Raw genomic sequence first — 20,024 nt, 5'->3', positions numbered from 1 at the left:
ATCCTTCCAGTTTAATAGATTATCATATACAAAATGCAATCCATAATTTAATTATGAACTGCATTTTGCAATCACGTATACTTAAGCGCTTTTTAGAACTGACAAAACCTTCCCTAAACTTGAAAGTTGAGTGTGAAACAGGAGCCAAGCAGCACCAGTGCCACTATGCAGGACAGCAGAGTATGGAATACTGTTTCCAGAACTGCAAAGATCAACCCTTGCAGTCTCTTGTGTCCCTGTGAGACTCTTAAAGCACGTGAAATACAGACCCACAGTCACCAGACCCTACTCATCACCAACCAGTCTGACCTGGCAGATGTTCCAAATGTGGAGAACGGAGTTAGTAAACAAACTAAACAAACACATTTTAATAGCAGGTGCTATTAAATTTCTCTTCTGCTAATGAAGTATTTAATTCCTGTGCAGATTTTCAAGGAGTGCAGCTGAATATTAATGGCACATGAGGAGATGTAACACACAATCCAAGGCACAGGATGAGCTTTTCAGCTCTAACTCTCCAGCCTAGCAAACTGCAGAGCTGACATTTACGTGCTCCCCAGCTTCTAGACTTAAAAGTTCCTCTAGTAAACAAAAGAAACATCCAGAGTGCTGTGCAGTAAAATCTCATTAAAACAACCTAGAAAGTTATGAGAAGCAGTAATTTTGTGGCCTTTTTCTCCATCAAAACATTTCAGCTAGGATATCCAGAGATGTGGTGATGCAGGACATTCTTTTTTCAATGAAGTAGTAAAAATATAAGCAATAAAAGTCTTCAGACTAGGATCTGCAAGCTACACATTGCTTCTGTGAAAGCTAAAAATATTTTACAATATGATAGAAAATACTACCATGCAAGTACTATTTAATCACTCAGTAAAAATGGTTCTAAAATCATTTTACAGAAAACACACCTGCATCAGAGTGGCTCAATAATCACCTTGAAATCATTCCTGGTACTTTAGCAGAGCTGAATAAAGGACTCAGTCACAAATGTTAAGTGAAGAATATTTGTGTTCAGATCTATACATCATGAACTATGGTATTGAAAGTTGCAGGTGAATATATTGATTTAGTTTTAGAAAATTTCAAAGATGTGTCTCAAATCAACTTTAAGATATCCAATCTGTGAGCCCTTCAGTTGCTTACAGAAGCCAGATGCAGATCAGAGGAAGGCTGACACACTTGGGAGAGCTCAGGAATTCATCTTTCCTTAGCTCATGTGGAAGACAACTCAAAATCTGACAAGGGCTCAGATCACAGACATTGGACGAGTTTTCCCAGCTGAGAATTCTACTCCCCAGTGAAAGAGGCTCTACTCAAAGAAACTGAAGACAGATTACCTACTTTTTCATTCACAGTCATTCATACTCAGTCTCTCAGACGTGTAACCACAAGTATTTTACAGAACACACTTCATCAAAAAATAATTATTAGCAAAAAACTTTATTGTACTTTTGCTTACAAAGCTCAACTCCAACACAACAACCTGAAAGGTTTTGCTTTCTAAAGACCATTTCCGTTCCATTTTTTGAAAGTCCTTAAACCAACAATTTTTATCTGTAAAACCCCTCACCCTCCCACCCCTCAGATGAAAACCAAGACTGGCACTCTCTCTCAGCTCAGTGTCTGGGTACTCAGTGTGCGGTCTTTTCCATAATTCTGAGCTCCTGAGGAATCCTCATATAAATAAAAGGTACCCATGAAACAATTAATGATGTTATCAGCTTATTATAAATCACTTGAATTTAAAATTATTTTTTTTTAGACAGTCATCATTGATTTTGAAACAGTATCCAATACTTCTGGGCAAGGACTTGAAGCTGACTAACATTTTTGATTACTTGATTTACTCCATGACAGCAGAGGTTGTCTTCATCTGAAAGCATGACTGGAAAACGCTTCAGGACAGCTCCTATTTGCACACAGCTGGTTTAACGTGATATACAGATTTCATACTTCATAGCAAAAATAGGACTAGAAAAATGTAAAAACCAATCAAACCAGAGCTATACAGTTGTATTGAAACAGTACCAAACGCAATTCCAGCATTAAATATTTTTGCAGTTTGGCCAAGTTTTGTCCCAAGAAACAGAATTAATCCTCACTGTCGGCCTGCTTTTCCATTTTCTGTTGCTTCCATTCTGAAAGGCAAGACAACAATTAGTAAGGCTATTACTGTAAGAACAATCAACAGTTTAAAAAAAATCAGATTTAAATGACTTAATATTTTTTACTTCACTAACTGTCTTGTCTCTCCCTACCCTAATGTAAGCAATCTCCTCTTAATACTTCTTTAAGCAGCAGTCCGTATGTGAAGGAAATGTTTCTGCAGAGATGCTGTGAAAAACCATCTATTATCAATTTCACCAAAATACAAAATGTTCATGTGACTGGAGAATCCATTTTGAAAACTTAAGCTTTGGCCATTTGTTCCAAGGGCTTCATTTGCACCCCTCTTACACTGATCATTGTTTACCACCATCTGATTTCCTTCAGAGGAGGCTGGTTTAGTTTTCCAGTACTTTTTGTAGAACACAGACTACTGTCAATTTCCATTACAGCACAGCCTAAGACTCAATCATTTATTACCAACAATATTTCTGTATCAGCCATTCCTTTGGAAGCTACAGCAAGCAGAAAATGTCAGCTACTGTTTAACTCCCTGAGATTTAATAAGAGTTTTGCTGTAGGGGCAATCCCTGAAGCCCAGGGAAGCCCAGCTGTCAGCAGTCAGGCTCGCTCAGCACAGATGAAAAACAGAAAATCAAACACTGCTGTGGTTCTCTATCAATGTTGAAAAGCAAAGGAATGTATTTAGGTATTTTAATCATCAAAAGAACAGTATCTAATGCTGTAAGCTCCACACTGACTACTGCCAAGATATGGGTAGTGATGCATTTCCTGATACACACCCATTTTCTTCTTTCAGATGTTGATACAGCTCTGCTTTGTTGTTGACAGAGTTCAACCGACCAATAAATTCCTGGTGTTTCCTAGAGTTGGCAGTATTAATTCTGTTGCTCCATAAAGACAGCAAGGACATTGGCCCTGAAATTGTAAGTAAAAAGAGTCTAAGTGATGAAATTTTTGAATTAACATTACACCATTTTAATATCTTAAAGGAATTACAGATTATGGTAATACAACACATTAAAACCACTAACATTAAACAAACTTAAATTAGGGGCAAAATAAATAGAAAATATGCAAAGTGATAATGGCTAAGGAGTTGCTGCACATGATATGGACTCTGCTTTAAATGCAGAATCTCAGCATCAGTTCGGCCACTGTGACAGAAAATTACTCACACCAAGGAAGAGAGGTCAGTGAGAACTGCCCATTCTGACACCTGCACTGCTTAGGCAAGTTGATTAACTATTAGCAGGAGACAGTGATTTCTGATACCTGCCCTCAAACAGCATTTCTCACATAGACCAGCTCAAAAAGCACCAGCAGGAACTTGGCCTACCCCCTGTCAACCCAAGAGCTGATCAGCAGACCCACACAGTGTCTTGGTATCTCCCTTTCTTCATAGACCTGGTGAGGTTAACATGTTTTCCAAGAATTTCTAAACAGCTAAACATGATCTTCACTGACTTAGCTTTAATTCTAAAATGATTCACATCATTACTTTAGAAAACACAGACTGATACAACAGCATCTGCCTTTAAAGGAAATAATCTGTTGCAATTGTTCTAGTTTACCTTTTGCCTTTTCAACTGTGGGCATTTCATCCATTGTAATGAGAGGCTTTTTGTTGGGGGGCTCAGGAGAATCAGGGGAGTCTTTGATAACTTCAGCTTCTGCCAGTTCTTCTTTCTCCCGATCCAAAAGACCTTTTAACCTTTGTCAGAGGGAAGGAAAAGGATGAGGGAAAATATGCTTGAGTGGAACATAATTCTTGATAGCTTTATGTACTCCTCAAAACTATACAGGACCATACCACAAGAAAATTTCTTCTGGCTCCTTGGAGTGGGTGACAAACAATAGGGCATTCTAGCCAAATAATACTCTGTATAAAGCATTACATAAAGGAAAGGCTCTTAATACAGTTTAACTTCAGTTGTTGAGACAATTGATGTCTGAATTTTGAAGGAAAGACTAAATAAAAAAAAAATATAAAAATATCATACAATTTCCTATTCTATTTTCTAGATGAATTCAGCTCCATTCACACCAAATCCCTTTTATCTGAGCCCCCATTTCTGTTCCACATGGGAAAGCAAAGCTGTAGGAATGACCTTTCACAGGAAGGCATGGAATGTCATCAGCATGGTGACAGCAGCATATATGAAAAGGCCCTCCTATCCTAAATGAGCCCAGCATGCACAAAACACATGCAAATTAAGCTTATTACCATGAGTTTTTTGGATCTCCGTAAAAAGCAGTTTGAAAGAAGGAATACAGAACAGACTGACAGGGGCTTGCCACTTAAGGCAAGCTACAATAACAACATGAGTTACAGACAGGAGGTAAATGGACATTAATCCTGATGTTCAGTTGAAGAGAAGAGCCAAATCAAGCTGGGTTGTCTAATTAATCTGACCACTGAACTATCTTACAGCCCAAAAGAAAACAACTGCTTGTCCCCCATTTTCAGCCAAGCTTTGGATTTCCATAAAGCAGTTTAATATCTAATAGGTGGTATGGTTATAATAGAATCCAACAGCAGGAACTCCTCAAGCTAAAACACCTGGCTAACTGGTCAATGGCTAAGAACTAAAGTTATGCTATAGTTTGATTTCACTTAAGAAAATGTACCTCTCTGATTCCTGCCACGGCTTATCTGATTCATAGTCTTTGCCCAACTTCTCCGACTTGTCCTCTTTGTCTTCTCTCTTTCTGCCTCGTTTCTTGCGCTCCTCCTCCTCTGGGGGTTTGCTCCTGCACGCCATGAGACACTCAAGGACTCGCTGGTGTTTGTCAGAGTTGTTTATGTGTGCTCGGACAAGGGTCTCCAGCTCATTCCACATAATGCGGTACTGCTCATCTCTGAAAAGGCCAGGAAAAACAAATCACACAAAGGATTGCCAAAATCATTAAACTACTGACTGAATGAATGCAGACCTCAAGAAACAAAACAGAACCCCCAAACCAAAAATAACTCCAAAGAGATTATCTGTCCTCCTGTAATGGAGGTTTCTCCACCTGGGATTACTCCATGCTTGAAACCATATTAACATTTCCCAGTTAACACCCAGAATAAAGTTTAAATTGAAATGGATTATATCCATTGAAATCATAGTTCCATGAGATCTCCCTGCCAAAAGGCACTTGTGAAATCTCTCAGGTGCTTGCAAACAATGAAATGTCAGAGCTATTAATGTACTGAGACACAAATTAATTATGACATTATTTGGGTTAATATAAGAAAGAATCGCACCACACTTCTGTCAATAACTCCCAGTGATGCAGGCAAATCAGGAGTTGAATTTATTTTCAATCAATTATTGGAAATACAAGGAACACATCCCAATGATTGAGGGATCAGAATATTCTATGCTTATTTTAAAGAAATATTACATATTCTAAATAAGCATTTCAGAAGGATTCTAATGTAGCCCAATTTTAATGCATCATTCATTTATAATATACTTAAGTCTTCCTTTTTATTCATTTGAAATTATTCCACTTTATCTGTCTAATTCATATTAATTTCTTACCTTTGCTGATAACTGTCTTTGATTTCATATTTTTAAACACATTTAAATTCTTAGGTAATATAGAGGGTTTTTTCCCAACCATACAGCAGTATCAGTACTGTTACAGCCCCTAAATGATACAGATGAAGCACTCACAGCATTTAGGCTGTGCACATACAGCATTTAATTTACTATGTATTACTTTTAGCTGTACTTTAAAAACTCGGTATGAAAACATTGTCAACAGAGTGTTTCTGAAAGTAGTCCAGCATCAACAAAGAGTGATATGTATTTAACCTTTTTGGCCCCTTTCCTCTGGTACCAACTGTTGAAATTGGCAGTGGATCGTTCTTCCTCTCCATGTCTACCAAATTGTATATTGTTTTTTGACAATTCAGCACATCCTCATCAGTCATTGCTTCCTTTACAATCACACTGGCTAGTGGCACTACCTGCAAGACAAAACAGAAATGAACAAGAAAATGTGTATGTGTCTCACAGGAGAGCAACAGGGACAAAAAAATTAAAGGCAATGGAACAACACACAACAAAACCCCACCCTCTTATCCTCAGTTAGTACTAGACTCTAAGCATATGTGCTCTTTAACCAGCAGAATGGGAGCTGTCAGGTTCAACTCATTACATTTAAACAGCATTCCATCTGCATTAATCTACTGCATTAAATACAGAAATACTTCAGGAAAAATAAAGCTGGAATAAACTGATTTTACAGCAAGGGATTTATCTCCCCACAGAGTTGGTATTTCATCAAGTGACAGGGGGAAACTTAATCTAGGAACAGAACAAAAATTTACACAGCCCAGGTTACTTACAGCTTGCATATTGAAGATGGTGGTCTGAGAAATAATCATAGGCCAGTAACGAGTATGTTTCTCTAACTGATCTTTTGCACGTTCCAATGGAATTTCAAGACTTCCATCGATCTTATATCTGGGCTCTAGAAAAGGAGTTAATCGGTTTTCCCTCATAAATTCACCAAAATCCTAATGATAACCAAACAAGATACAATTAGGCATTTCTCTAACAAATTAACTTTCAGTGAAGGGGCTAAACAGCTTAGCCTTGCTTATCACTTTGTACCATCCCACTGCCACATCTGACCCTACCAACCACAGCCCTGTCTCTAGCTCTCATACATTAACCAGGGGAACACAAGAACAGGGGCACAGAAATACAGGGTAAAAAAATCAATGCATGGGTTTTGACAAGGATGACGCTTGCAGCTCTGAAAGGTATTTCATGTATGGAAAAAGTTATATTTTTCCAGAAGGAACTTTTGCTTGTTGACAAAAGATATAAAGGATGTGTTGAAAGAAGTAAAGGATAAACAAAATGCATGTCAGCTGATTGTCTGATATCAGGGTTCAAAGCTGTCAACTTCATCTTTTCTTTCTACTGTAAAAACCAGTCATGTGCAATCTGTCCTTTGACAACAAGCATGATATAGTCCTATGTGCAGCCAACCCACAGAAGAAACTTGCCAAGAAAAATTTTTTTCTAGAACCAGAACAAACTTTAAACGCTCCTAGTGCATCAAGGAGGCATTCCTTGACACATGAAGTATTACATGAAGCAGGCATAACAATCAGCAAATGTAGTATTTCCTACTGAATATATATCAAGGTTTATTACAAAGGAAGTTGGACCATGCAATCCACTCCAGCATTTCCTTCCCACATCTACTGCCCTGCATCTATTGTCATGTGAGAGAAGCAGCAGTGTAGGACAGAAAGACCCTTACTGTGATCCTGTAGTCAGTGACCCTCCCACCGCAGCCTTCACTAATTGAGGGGGGATCTTCCAGAATTGAGCGGGAGCTGCTCAACACATGCAAGAAAATCTCTCCCCCGTGGCTGCTGAGCATGTGGCTGATGACCTTTGAGCCCGACTTGCGCGGCTGTTCCAACAACACCGAACGACCTGGTGGAAGGGAGATCAGTTTCATTCATTCATTCATTCCTGTGCGCTGCAATTTTAAATTTTGAGCTGCATAAATACAGGTTTGTGTTCAGCCAAGAAGAATCTGAACCCACCAATGTGTTTTCACCCAGCTGAACAAGAAACTGCCTTCTCCTCATTTCTTGACACAGAACAGGGTATATACTCCTTAAAATTTTACAAAGTAACACCAAAAGGCCTCTCCCAGACCAACCTTTTTTTCTATAGGATATTATTCTTAGGAAGAAATACATATTCATAAGGCATTCAAATGGCCCTGCTGCAGAAACACTCTCATTAAAAGCAACTTTCAAAAAGTAGTAAAATAACCTCTTGAGTAAAGGTATCAACTGATACCACTTGCTAATGCTTAAAATGGGTACTGTTCCTCAGAGAGAGGAATAAAACTGCCTTTGTCTTATTTTCAGTAAAATACACTAAGCATAAAAGGGTGCATTGTCCAAATAAGTTTCTTTTTATCAGGAAGCAAAAATAGCAAAAATCAGAAGAGTGAGCATATCTGAAATATGCTATTAATTTTGGTTCTAACCATTTTTATTAATCAAAGGACACAATCACAATCTCTAGAGAAAAATAAGAAAAATAAGATAGAGTGTTGAATAAAACCACTGCATGTTTAGACAAATAACTTGATTGAAGTAAACATTCCATTAAAAAGATGTTTGTAATGCCATTTTGTTTGCCAACATACTAACCTCCATTTCAATACTTGTTCCTTCTTTACATCTTTTCTCCCATCTTTAGTAAGTTTCAAAACACATTTGCCCTTGAGGACATTTAACAACTTTCTTCTCTTATTTATAGGACATGTTAAAATAAAATTACTATTTTTACAATATATAGACATTACTGCTATACACAAACTGCAATGTGCTAAGTGTTCGATTTACAGAATTAAAAAATGTAAATTGAATAAATTAGCCAAGGACACAAATTTACCATTAAGGAGAAAGTTTGTAAGGCATGAAGAAGGTCTGCTATTTACATCTACGGGTGAAATTCTGTATGCTCCAGTGCAATAGTGCAGTTCTGAAAAATAAAGGAGTAGAAAAGTTGAGTATAATTACAGAGACAGGAAAAAAAAAATAATCCAAAAGAAAAGAATAGAAGAGGAGGAGGCTAATCCACAATGAGCAGAACTAAAAAGTCTAGATGCCTCTCAATCTGAAAGTCCTTCCACCATCTCCTCACTGGGAGGATTCCCAAGAATCCACAGCTCTGAGAATGCCATCCATTCCCAAGCCCTTTTTCCAGCAGAAACCACAATTCTTTATCTCCTGAATTACTTCACTAACCAGTCAGTCTGCTCTTATTTTTCTCATCTGTATTTCTGGCCCTCTGGCTCAATAAGTCAACAAAAATTGCTGATAGTTAACAGGATGCATGAGCTGAACAGCCACACCATTCCTATGTTACCTTAGAGCTTCCCTGTCCTTCTCTCCTGTACTCAGATTTGTACAAGTTACCTACCAGTTCTGGAAGATTCCATGTCACCTACCCACACTGTTGGTTCGAGGAGTGCACCACTTCAGTGTCACAGTTTCCTTAAATGTGCCTTCTCTGCTATTACCACCCATGTGGTTATCACCTGCAGAGAAAGGCAGGAAAAGGGGGTGATCAACCAGAGTTTTTTATTACAGCAACTCTTTTTAAACCTAAACTTTTAAGGTACAAAATGCATGTAACATGAACATATACACAATGTAATCTAAATTTAAAACTCAGATATTTTGATTTGACAATTACAAAGTTCCACATACATTAGTTCTATCAGTAACAAGCAATTTTTTCCGCTAAAATGCTCAGGACTTTAATAGGCTATGCGTTTTAAAATTTTCCACACAGAAATCAGAACTCTTAAATGCTAGAACTGACTGTTTCTTGTACATATTCCCAAAGTCAATTAAACCAATCTAAAGGCACATTTGGCAAGTTTAGTTTTTTGGAAAAAGAAGAATTTGGTCTCATCATCCAGTCTCTTTGCTATGTCAGATTCAGCCTGAATTCTCTCAATGTGTTCTACTGACCACAGATGCTTTTTTATTAAAGTATTATTTTAAATATTAAAATATTGGAATTATCTTACTATTAAAATTAACTGCAACAATTTTAGAAATTATCTCAGAATATCTAAAGGCCCAATTTACTTAACCTGACAATTCCTTGACAACATTTCAGAGAATACTTCTGGCCAATATAACTGAACTGCTGCTCTCCTAGCACCAGAGCTATTACAGCTGAAATACGTATTTAGAAACAAATGGAAGAATCCAAAATTTACAGGATTTAAGAGACTTTTTCCTCTCAAAATTCTGATGGGAAAAATGTGAAAAGGAAATGCAGTTTCCAAATGCTTCTGTGTTTTATTAGCAGACCTAATTCCTTGAGCAAGCGGGTTTTGCAAAACTGCTTCTGAGCCCTGGCAATAAAGCTTTAAGATTTCAACATCTTAACAGCAGTTCAGGTGAGGCTGTGGTCATTACTAACACACCCTATGCTTTTCATCCATCTTTAGTCATCCACTCCCCTATAATGGGAAAAAAAGCACAGACTCCTCAAAATGGGGCTATTTATGACATTTAATTCTACCAATAGAGAAGTTATAAGCTCATTTTTAACAAACTTTTACATCAGGCAGTTTCCTCAACAAAACAGTTCTGCAAAAGGCAGGACTTGGTGGAGCAATTTAAAGTTCATCTCACAGGAATCCTAAGTAAAAATTCCAAACTTACGACAAAAAGATTGTAGATATTTCAAATACAATAAAAAGGCTCAACAGCGAAACAAGTCTCGTTTTTTCCAAAGCAATCATTGTCATAAACAGGTCTGTGGGATGTAAGTGATGCCAATTATTATTACTTAACAAAGTTCAATTGTGCAAGGCATAATTTTGCACAAATACCCAAAAGAGGGACTTCTGATCTCTCACCTACTTTTTATACCTCAGTAAGAAGTTGGCATGCCCTTCAAATATCACAGCAATATCCTGAACATTTATGAATTTGATTTGTTTACTGATTGCTGTATTAAAAAATGTCAATAATGAGTAAAACTCCAATGCCAACATTACAAATAAAGTTTCTTGAGTTGCAAGGAATAACTGAAATATTTGCTACTTGAGTCTGAAATTTACATGGATTTGAAGCTCACAATTTTTCTTTGTGAACACTCCCAAAGAGGCTGGTCAAAAGCCACCTTCAGAGGGCCATTTCTACTTACCACTCTTTAAAAAATCCACATGTGCCTCTTTGTGATGAAGCAGCTCCACATCATAGTTGGCTGATGTGTTGGCATGTTGTTCTTCCTTCAAAAGAGAAAGGCAGACAGAAACAGAATTACTTTAGCTAGAGGTCACCATTTTCATAAATGAATGATTCTACATTTGCCTTTCAGTCCAGAGGAAAACAGTAAGTCTCCAAGTCAACGGGATTGCAATGTTGAGGAAACTTTGCTTTCTGAGCAGTTTAAAGATGCAGCCAACTACTTTTCCTCTTATTTTCTGACACCCTATTCAGAAGCATCATGACAGGGGGCACCAAATACCAGTAAAAACCAAGCTTAACTACTTTGCTTAAATTAGTGAAGTTAAGGAGACCTACAAAATGTTACATAAACACCAGCAGTTACAACTTACTGAGCAGAAACAAAGGCTCACTGCAGGGTAGAGTGACAGTTTTCATAACCAAAAATCAAGAATCCAAACCAAAACCCACACTCTGAACTTACTATTTTTTAAGATTATGATAAGAAGTGCAGTTGCAGCTGCAAATTTGTAACTAAAAACATGGATTTCTGTAAAGAGGACACTGCATCTTTAAACAGCTGCAGAGGATCAGCAAAAACAGAACAGTAACTCTGATAATTTACTCCAAGTTTTAGAAGAAAAACAATTAAACAAAACAAAACAAAAAAAAAAAAAAAAAAAAGAAAAAACCACAGAGAACCCAACATAGTCTATTACTATAAGGACAGAGGCAAAAGGGAGAGGACCACCAGCAGCACACAGGTCAGAAAGTTACAGACAAGGTATTTGCAAACTGAAGTCACATTTACGCCATGACCCATGTCAAACTCTCAAAAGCTGTGAAAATTATTTTGATATTATGTTTTAACTTAAAAAATCCACACAATATTGCCAGTTTTCAAAGATGCAATTAATGACTGACTGTTACAACTTAATGAATTTTTAAATCATGAAGGCGACCTGCCCATGGGTCTTTTTTTTTGTTTGAATACTGACTTCTGTCTCAATTGTCTCTTGCTGCCTGATCAGAAAATTACTGTAAACTCAACACCTGACATTCTAAACTGCACTAGTTTCCCTCCAAGTAGCAAAAAAATTAAAAATATAGACATAACTTCTACCACAAGATGTTTAATTGAGTATCTTTCTTAACTAGGTATGGCGTGTCCCCTATTTCATGTTCATGGATCTTCAGAGTAGAAAACCCACTGGAAAACCCTAGGTAAGAAAGCAGCTTTTAGTTACAAACACCTTTATGTTGGGTGGGCATGATAATGAAACAGAGGAAAAAGAGATTCACTATGCCACTATTACGCACAAGGGTCAAGAATATCTAAATACAACTAGAAAAAGGCAAAAGAATCACAGACAAATTGATCTGAGGTAAACAAGACTGTATTTATATAAAGTAACACAAACAGAACTGAAATAACACTTGTATTGCTACATCAATAATTGAGATTCAGCAATACAACATTTTGTTCTGTGATCCTTCTTTATTTTTTTTTTCCCCTTCTTTATTTTTACTAACCTGATCACAGACATTGAATGTGGGCTAATAAAAGAAAAAAAAAAAAAAAACAGAAAATATGATATGGAGAGAAAAACAATGTAAAAATTCAATTAAAATAAACATCAGAAGTTTTCAAACTAATTTAGAAGTGATGCAGCTGGTTAACAGAGCTATAGACACAATATTACCTTCATAGGGATGTTAGTTATTGTGGTTGAAGCCAGATCAAAGTGTTGCTGTACTAAAAGATTCAGTTTTGTAGCCAGGTGCCTCCCTGCACGGACACTGTGCACTTCACTGGTTAGAACAGGAGAGAGCTGAAATAAATTGATATATGGAATTCATGGTTTAGGTTGTGGTAGCATTCAACAATATAGTTTGTTCAACTCTAAAATAAGCATTTATACTCCTAAAACTACCACTCAAAAACCCACACCAGGGGAAACTACCAAGCAAGAAACAAAAACTATTTTCATTCTGAATTTTGAGCTTATGCCAAGTGCTACAGATGCAGTTCATACACACAATAAAAAAAGTAAAATTAGAAGTGTGCTAAAACATTTGAGTCACTAATTGTTAATAGGAAAAATCAGTATCACAACATGGGGAATAAACCTTAACAGCAGCTCTGGGCCTAGTTTTTACTTCTTTTAATGCTACTACTAAAAAGTTTTTAATTCTACTTTAATGCTAAATAACAGTAGGAAAGTAATTTTTAGATGTCTACCTGTATGTGCATCATTCATACACAAGGCAAATAAACACAACCCAGAAGATGCATTTGATTTTTCCCTAGCCAACAAGAACATTGGACTGGGGCTCAAAAACCGAACAAAAGCAAAAAGGAAAAAAAAAAAGTAATAATAAGAAACTACAACAATCCCCAAAAACTCCAAAACAAGAACCCAAACAAAAAAAAAAATACCAAAATCCCAAGACCCAAACCCAGTGACTCTTAGAGAGGGAAGCAGTCAATTTGTTATCTTCCATTCATTACTTACAGTACAACCACAGAAGAGTTCTGTAGAAATGAATCACAGGAAGGCAGCCCTTTATAGACCCTTCCACATATTAAATGATATGCAGCACTATGCTTTTCATGTTAAGACATTTTTCTGGTGTCTTTTCTTACAGACAGCAGATTAAAATGCAGAGCAGACTGTTGTATAGCAGAATATATTACAGATATTTTGTAAGTACTTGGCTTCGAACAACCACCACATGTGCTTTTGCTACTGAACAACTGTGAATAATTTGCACTATTTTCAGTCTGATGTGGTTCCTAATCCTGGGACAAGTTTTCTCATTTTAAGCTACTCACCTCTTTTTTAGGACGATCTGAAACAAGGCTGTCTTCACCAACTGGGTATGTGTGGATTAACACCAGCTCACATTTCTGAATCTGCATTAGACTTAAAAATAAAAACATTTTGCTCAGCCTACAATATGGCAAATTAATGTCCTAAAAATAAATTAATTCTGATATCTACAACACAGAACCATAACATATGTTAACAAGTTATTTCTGGAAGTGTGCTGCAGAAACTGGATTACAGATATGATTTTCAAAAGCACAGACTTCAGCTCTTACCAGAATAAAAATAAAAGCCTAACATTTCTTGTTCTTCAGATGCTAGAGCGCTGTACTTCTTTTTGGACACATAAATGGAGTAAGTCCTTAACTGGTGCAATCTGTTCAGCTTTATTCAGCTGAAAATTGACACTACAGAGGATTTGTGTCTCCAAGTGTAAGTATGAATGAGGGGATTCCAGGGAACACTGAGAACAGCTACCCAAACACATAGAGAGAAGGGACATGAATGGGATATATGCTGGTATCCTGATGTGGCTGTGTCCTGGGGTGACTTTATGATGCTTGTATCCCCAGTCACCTGGTTTATGTTACATATTAAGTTCTGCACCTTTAAGACTGGCTCTGAGAGTGAAGGGAAGAAAGAAGAAGCTGCAGTTTGTGTCCAGAAACAGCACTCACTCCCCCGCATCCTGCTCCTGGACTGTGTTGTCTACAGCACAGGCAGACAGCAGGACAGAGCCCTCCTCGGCTGTTAGTATTTTGGCTAGCTGAAGCAGGGAAGTTCCCCAGACTACTTTTTCCCTTGGATCTGTTCAAGCCTGCTCTGGACTGAAAACCCAGAAAAACACCAGGAGCCTGTGGTCCATTGGGGCCTGGGCCTCGGCACTTTCCAGCGCCAGAGGGACTGACAAGAACCTGAGTGAGCTGAGCTACACCACATGAAAAGGACTTCTCTGGATGTGCCATCTCTTTGAACAGCAAGAGGTTTTATTGTTTAATATTATCCAATTTCTGTTAAATTAACAGGGTTTTTCCCACTTTTCTCCAAGGAAATCTTTTCTGGAAACAGTTGGGGGAGGGGCCGCTTGAATTTGCTTTCTGGAGGGACCCCATTTGGAGGTTTTCTCCCAAATTTGCCCTAAACCAGGACAGGCTGGAAGTCTGGAGTGATACAGACATTGTACCACATCTCTACCTACAGGAATGAGACATCCCTGTCTTTACAATGGATCTTACACATAGTTCCTTGTGCAGGAACCTTTATACATGTATGAAATTGCAACTGCAACAGGAAAAAATAGGAGACTGCTGCTTCTGCTATTGAAGTGCCTGAGGAGTGACCAGGAATAGGATCTCAACCCACTACAACTTTACAAGGGAACACAATGCTGTGGCCAAACACTTCAGAGTTTAATTAGACAAAACATAGGGTGGAGAAAGACTTCTCAGAGGAGATGCACTCTGTATTTCAGGATTCCTTTATCTCAAGGGAAGTTCCAGGCAATACAGTCATTTAGAAACTAAAACTAGTTTCAAAGAAGTTAGCTGTTTTAGTCAAAGAAAGATGAACAAAGCAGTAATACAGTATTATCAAGAAAAACTGCTTCAGATGAATTAGTCATTAAAAACACGATGTGTAACAAGGCAGTTACATGTCTAATTTTGAAGCAGATGTAGAAATTAACAAGCTAAAGAAATCCTGTCCTATGATGGATGAAGAATGATAATGAAAAGATAATGATCACACATCAGCTCTCAGCCAACAACACCATGATTTACCACATTCTACTTCATACAGACATTCATTCAAATAGTTCATTAGAGTTTTGTTACAGAAATACATCTGTATTTCCTAGAGAATATAAGAAACTCTGTAAAATGCATACTCACTGGTCAGAGTTAGCGGCAAGCTTGTTGTGCTCATGAATGGTCTCCTGAACATAATCCTCCAGCATCCGAACATGGCTGTCACTACAAAAAAATGGTGGATTTCTTTTAAGGCTACAATATCAATCCTCCTGTTCAAAGCCACTGAATATTCTTCTTAAAATGGGAAATCTTAAACTTTTGGCTTTTTGCTGTCAGAACCTCCTAAATAAAACCTTTGATGAGAAGAAGCACTAAGAAAGACCTGTGCAAAGAAGCTCAGCACAGCCCTCGTGGGGATGTGTGGAATTGCTGTGTAGGGGCAGGAGCCCCAGCACACCCACAGACCCCATCTCCCCCACCTCTTGGCGTTGGTGATGCAGATGATCCTGCCCCTGTTGCCCACGCGCTCGGCGTTCTCCATGAGCGTGGTGCGGGCCTCGTGCTGGTACTCGGTGATCTTGCAGAGCGCCTCGACGGCCGCCACCAGCCCGTGCAGGATGCTGCAGCACTCGGGGTCTGCCCGCGGGTTCGGCGGCCCCACCGCTGCCAGCGCTGCCATCAGCTGGGCGGAACAAAGATCTGTCAGCCAAAGGTACCTCCCACGGCTTCCAAAACATCCCAGAGAAGCCAGCGTTTTCACACATTTGACATGCAAATTAACGTTGCCGGCAGAAGAACAAATGGAACAATTAACGAGCATTATTGGCAGCCTTCTGGAAAACATTTGGCCCTAAATTATCCTTTGCAATTCAATTTATTCACGAGGAAAAAATATTCTCATTACACAAATACCTGACCATAATAACAGCTTATAACCAACACCCGAAAGACATCCTAACATTGTTAGTTGCCTGCTGCTTTTATTTTCTGAGAATTTGGAAATGCACTTCTTCTTCAAAGTAAATTTTTCAGAGGATGAGCCTTTTCAGTATGAAATATGACCATAAAGAGGATATTAACAATTAATGCATTTAACACAGGTTATTTGCCTCATGCAAATGGCTCCTCTTTAAAAAAGAACTTAAGTTCAAGAAGTAGCACCAAATTACAGAAGAAATACATAACCAATTTCTTCATGTTTATTTTAAATATTTAAGTCTCTACTTAAAGATACTGGATTTTTTAAAATTTTGTCTGTAGAATAATCCAGGTTCAGAGGCATCTATTTGAAATTCTGTTATACAACAGTTTCAGACTAGATCCACCACCAGTAATTAACCAGAGTTATTTCATATTGAACACAATGTTTATTTCACAATAAAGTCTGAACTAAAAAACAAAAGAACAGTTACAAATTATACCTCCTGCAAGTTCTGATCTTCTTGAGTCCAAGAATTCAACACATGAGCCCCAGAATCACTCACAATGAAATTCACCTACAACGATCAAAAAAGCACATTAAGATAACAGCCATTATATTGTTACTTCCCCAAATTTAAACAAACATGAATTGCACTACTTGTTTCTGATAGTCTGGAGACTTGTGCAATGACAAGACAAACCCAAAATAACAAACCCACAAAAATCACACACTCCTGCTATATTCAGTTTTCCCCTTAGTAATAAGTTTAACAACTTCTACTTATATTTGTGCACTATAAAATTCTCTACATCAAATAAGATTTTCAAAATATTAGTATTTTAAGAACTAATCATATTTTCAGTAGAACAGCTACAAAATAAAGTAAATTCTAATACTGTAAACAGCACATCATTCTCCAAAGTCTCTCACAGTACATCATGGGGTAAATATCTACCAAGATTTAACAAACATCACTAAGAAAATATGGCTTTGTAAACAAGGAGCTGTGTGTGCCAGCAAGCTCCCCACTTTTCCCAACTTGGAGCTCCATGGCAATCCTACCTCTTCCTAAAGCCCAGAATTCCTCCATAGGTGACACCAAAACCCTTACGAGCAGGTACCATATGTGTTTAGCAAAATTAAACTTGAAACAATACCTCACTCAAGCTTTTGTAAAATCACAGCTCAGGAGAGCACAATAATAAATCTCTAAGGTGCCCAAAAGCACCTCTTCATGTTTTGCACCAACTTGCAAAGTGACATTAAGACAATGAAAGATTCCAAAATTAAATATGTCATGAAAATGATATACTCGTAAAACCAGTAAAAAGACTATACATATAAACGGCAAAACCAGAAGATTTTTAAGTGATAAATTATATTTAGTGCTTTACTCTAAACAACACGAAGATATTAAAAGACTTAAACAAATCATGAAAACATTCCTTATTGTATCAAGCACAACATGCAGCACAGCAGGCAGAACTTACCAGTTTTTTGAAAGGGAAAATATCATACATTATCCTACAGTACTCCATAGATGACTCCACTGAGCAGGTCCACAGGGACTTGGAGATGGGTGCCAAAGGAATGATGCCCTGGGTGCGGTTCTTCACTAACATATCGAATTCCACGTGCTGCCTGCATGATTCTGCCATGTAGGGGCAGTGATCCACAACAAAAACAGTTTTGTGGGACTCAGAAAATATTTTCATTTTCTTCCTGAAAGAAACAGACATGGAAAGCAGAAAGAAATTGCACACGGTGAAAAAAAAAAATCAAACAAAAAACACCATGACTCTGCAATTTACACATACATCCTAGAAATATGCAAGTTGTAAAGCCCATATTTAGTAGACTACATTTTTTATCAGAAGAAACCATTTTTTCTCAGGAGGAAAAATACAGAGAAAAGTGGAATTATAGTGCTGAAAAAGCAACAAAAATGCACAGTATTGCTCTCCCCACTTCTCTATTTAAAATCAACTTCGAAGAAGTACACAAACTGCTTCCTATATAAAGCTTATTTCCTAAAATAAGTAACATGCAAAAAAATAATTTATGATAAAGACCTTTTAAGTAGTATAGTCAGAATTTTAAGCCGATTTTCAGTCTTTGCTAAATACATCTTATTTTTAAACGAATAGTTGCATCTGTACTGCAACATCTCACTGACAAATACACCAAGTGTAAAATTACAAAAAAACAGAGCAGTTAAGGCTGGAAGGAATCTCCGGAGATCATCCGGTCCAACGCCGCCAAGCCAGGGTGACCTAGAGCGGGTAATGCCTTCATGTGTGTTTGGAAAGACTCCAGAGGGGGGACTCCACTCCCTCCCCAGGCAGCTGCTCCAGGGCTCTGCCACCTTTTACGTACAGAAGTTCTTTCTCATGTTGAGGTGGAACTTCCTGTGTTTTAGTTTATGACCACTACTCCTCGTCCTGTCGCTGGGCACAACCGAAAACGTCAATTTCTAGCGTAAGAATTTATTTTTCTACGTACTTCTGCTGAATTACAGAATACACGAAACAAAAAATACATACAAGCTCATTAAAAAAAAACCTAAAATATTAAAGCAACGAGAGGATCACGGAAGTCAGACGGCGGCTTCCTCAGGGGGAAGGGCGAGGGGCAGGCTTGGGCCCCGTGCTCGGCTGCAGCTGCCGGGGCTCACCGCGGCCCCTTGGCGAGAGCCCCCCGCCGCTGCCTGCGCGGCCCGAGCACTCGCAGCCTGCCCTCGGCGTGGCGGGGAGCCCGAGGGGCCGGGCCAGCGCCGCTGGAAAGCGTTAAGGGGACGGCAAATACTTCTCACCTGGGCCGGCTCCTCCTGTGGTGCAGCAGCCCCGGTCCTGCTCCTCGTCGCGCCCGGGCGCGGCCGCGGCCCCGCTCCGAGGAGGAGGAGGGACGAGGCCCGCGGGGCGCCCTAGATGGGGCCAGGCGCGGGCGCCTCCGGCCGGGCGCCCTCCATGTCCCTGCGGCGCTCTGCTCCCCCTCCTCGGGCGGCTCGGCGGGGAGCGCGGGGCCCGGGTCCGGCCTGCGCGCCCGGCGCCCGCGGGGGTGGGAGAGGCGGCCGGAGCCCCCCCCGCTCCGCCCACCCCTGAGCCCGCGGGGGCCCCGCGCGGCCACGGGCGCCGCCGGCACCGCGGCTCCCCCGGGGGGAGCGCCCGGCCCCTGTCCGCACCTCCCCGGGCCACAGCGCCCGGCCGGGATCACTCGCCCGACATGCCGAGGCCGGCGCCGGCCCCGCTCCTGCTTCTGTTCCCAACCCCGATCCCGCCCGGGCGCGGACGCCCCGCCCGTCACTGAGCTCCCCTCACAGCTCGGGGGAGTAGCCCGCGATCTCGCGAGAGCACGGGGACGCCCTGTGGGCGGTGCCAGCGAGGCTGCCGTGTTCTCGCGAGATCGCTAGGCCCCGTGCACACACGAGGGGCGGGATCTCCGTGTGTTACTCCAGTTTGCATGGGAGGTTTGTGTTGCAGTGTGCAGGGAGCAGAAGCATTCCCGCAAAACGCTTCCCGATCACTGAACCTTCACACTATTTACACGTTTTAAGAAACAGAAGCATCAGCGTTCACGGGCTGCAAGTTACGTAATTTGTTAAGTAGTACTCAACCCCGTGTGCTGGATGTGTCTCTGGCTTTCCGCGCTCATTAGCGCGC

The 20,024-nt window shown here is 39.6% G+C and overlaps 1 protein-coding gene across 2 annotated transcripts; it reads right to left on the bottom strand.

Annotated features, from left to right (window-relative positions):
- Positions 1-1,424: 1,424 nt before the first annotated feature.
- On the bottom strand, positions 1,425-19,658 carry LOC131591902 (integrator complex subunit 13). Of its 2 annotated transcripts, XM_058863015.1 has the most exons (17): positions 19,178-19,658; positions 17,856-18,087; positions 16,865-16,939; positions 15,923-16,125; positions 15,585-15,665; positions 13,701-13,791; positions 12,568-12,696; positions 10,842-10,926; positions 9,121-9,210; positions 8,562-8,651; positions 7,405-7,583; positions 6,476-6,646; positions 5,940-6,094; positions 4,762-4,992; positions 3,705-3,844; positions 2,913-3,048; positions 1,425-2,141 (listed from the first exon to the last, which is right to left on the bottom strand). In XM_058863015.1, the coding sequence occupies exons 2-17, from the start codon at positions 18,078-18,080 to the stop codon at positions 2,102-2,104; spliced, it is 2,121 nt and encodes a 706-aa protein (XP_058718998.1). In that variant the 5' UTR covers positions 18,081-18,087; positions 19,178-19,658; the 3' UTR covers positions 1,425-2,101. The 2 variants fall into 2 exon arrangements, with proteins under 2 accessions (XP_058718998.1, XP_058718999.1); XM_058863016.1 differs by lacking the exon at positions 7,405-7,583 and having other exon boundaries at positions 6,476-6,600.
- Between the last annotated feature and the right edge of the window lie 366 nt (positions 19,659-20,024).

The sequence above is a fragment of the Poecile atricapillus genome, chromosome W (genome assembly GCF_030490865.1).
Source record: "Poecile atricapillus isolate bPoeAtr1 chromosome W, bPoeAtr1.hap1, whole genome shotgun sequence".
Classification (NCBI taxonomy): domain Eukaryota; kingdom Metazoa; phylum Chordata; class Aves; order Passeriformes; family Paridae; genus Poecile; species Poecile atricapillus.
This window is presented reverse-complemented; position numbering and strand designations above follow the sequence as displayed.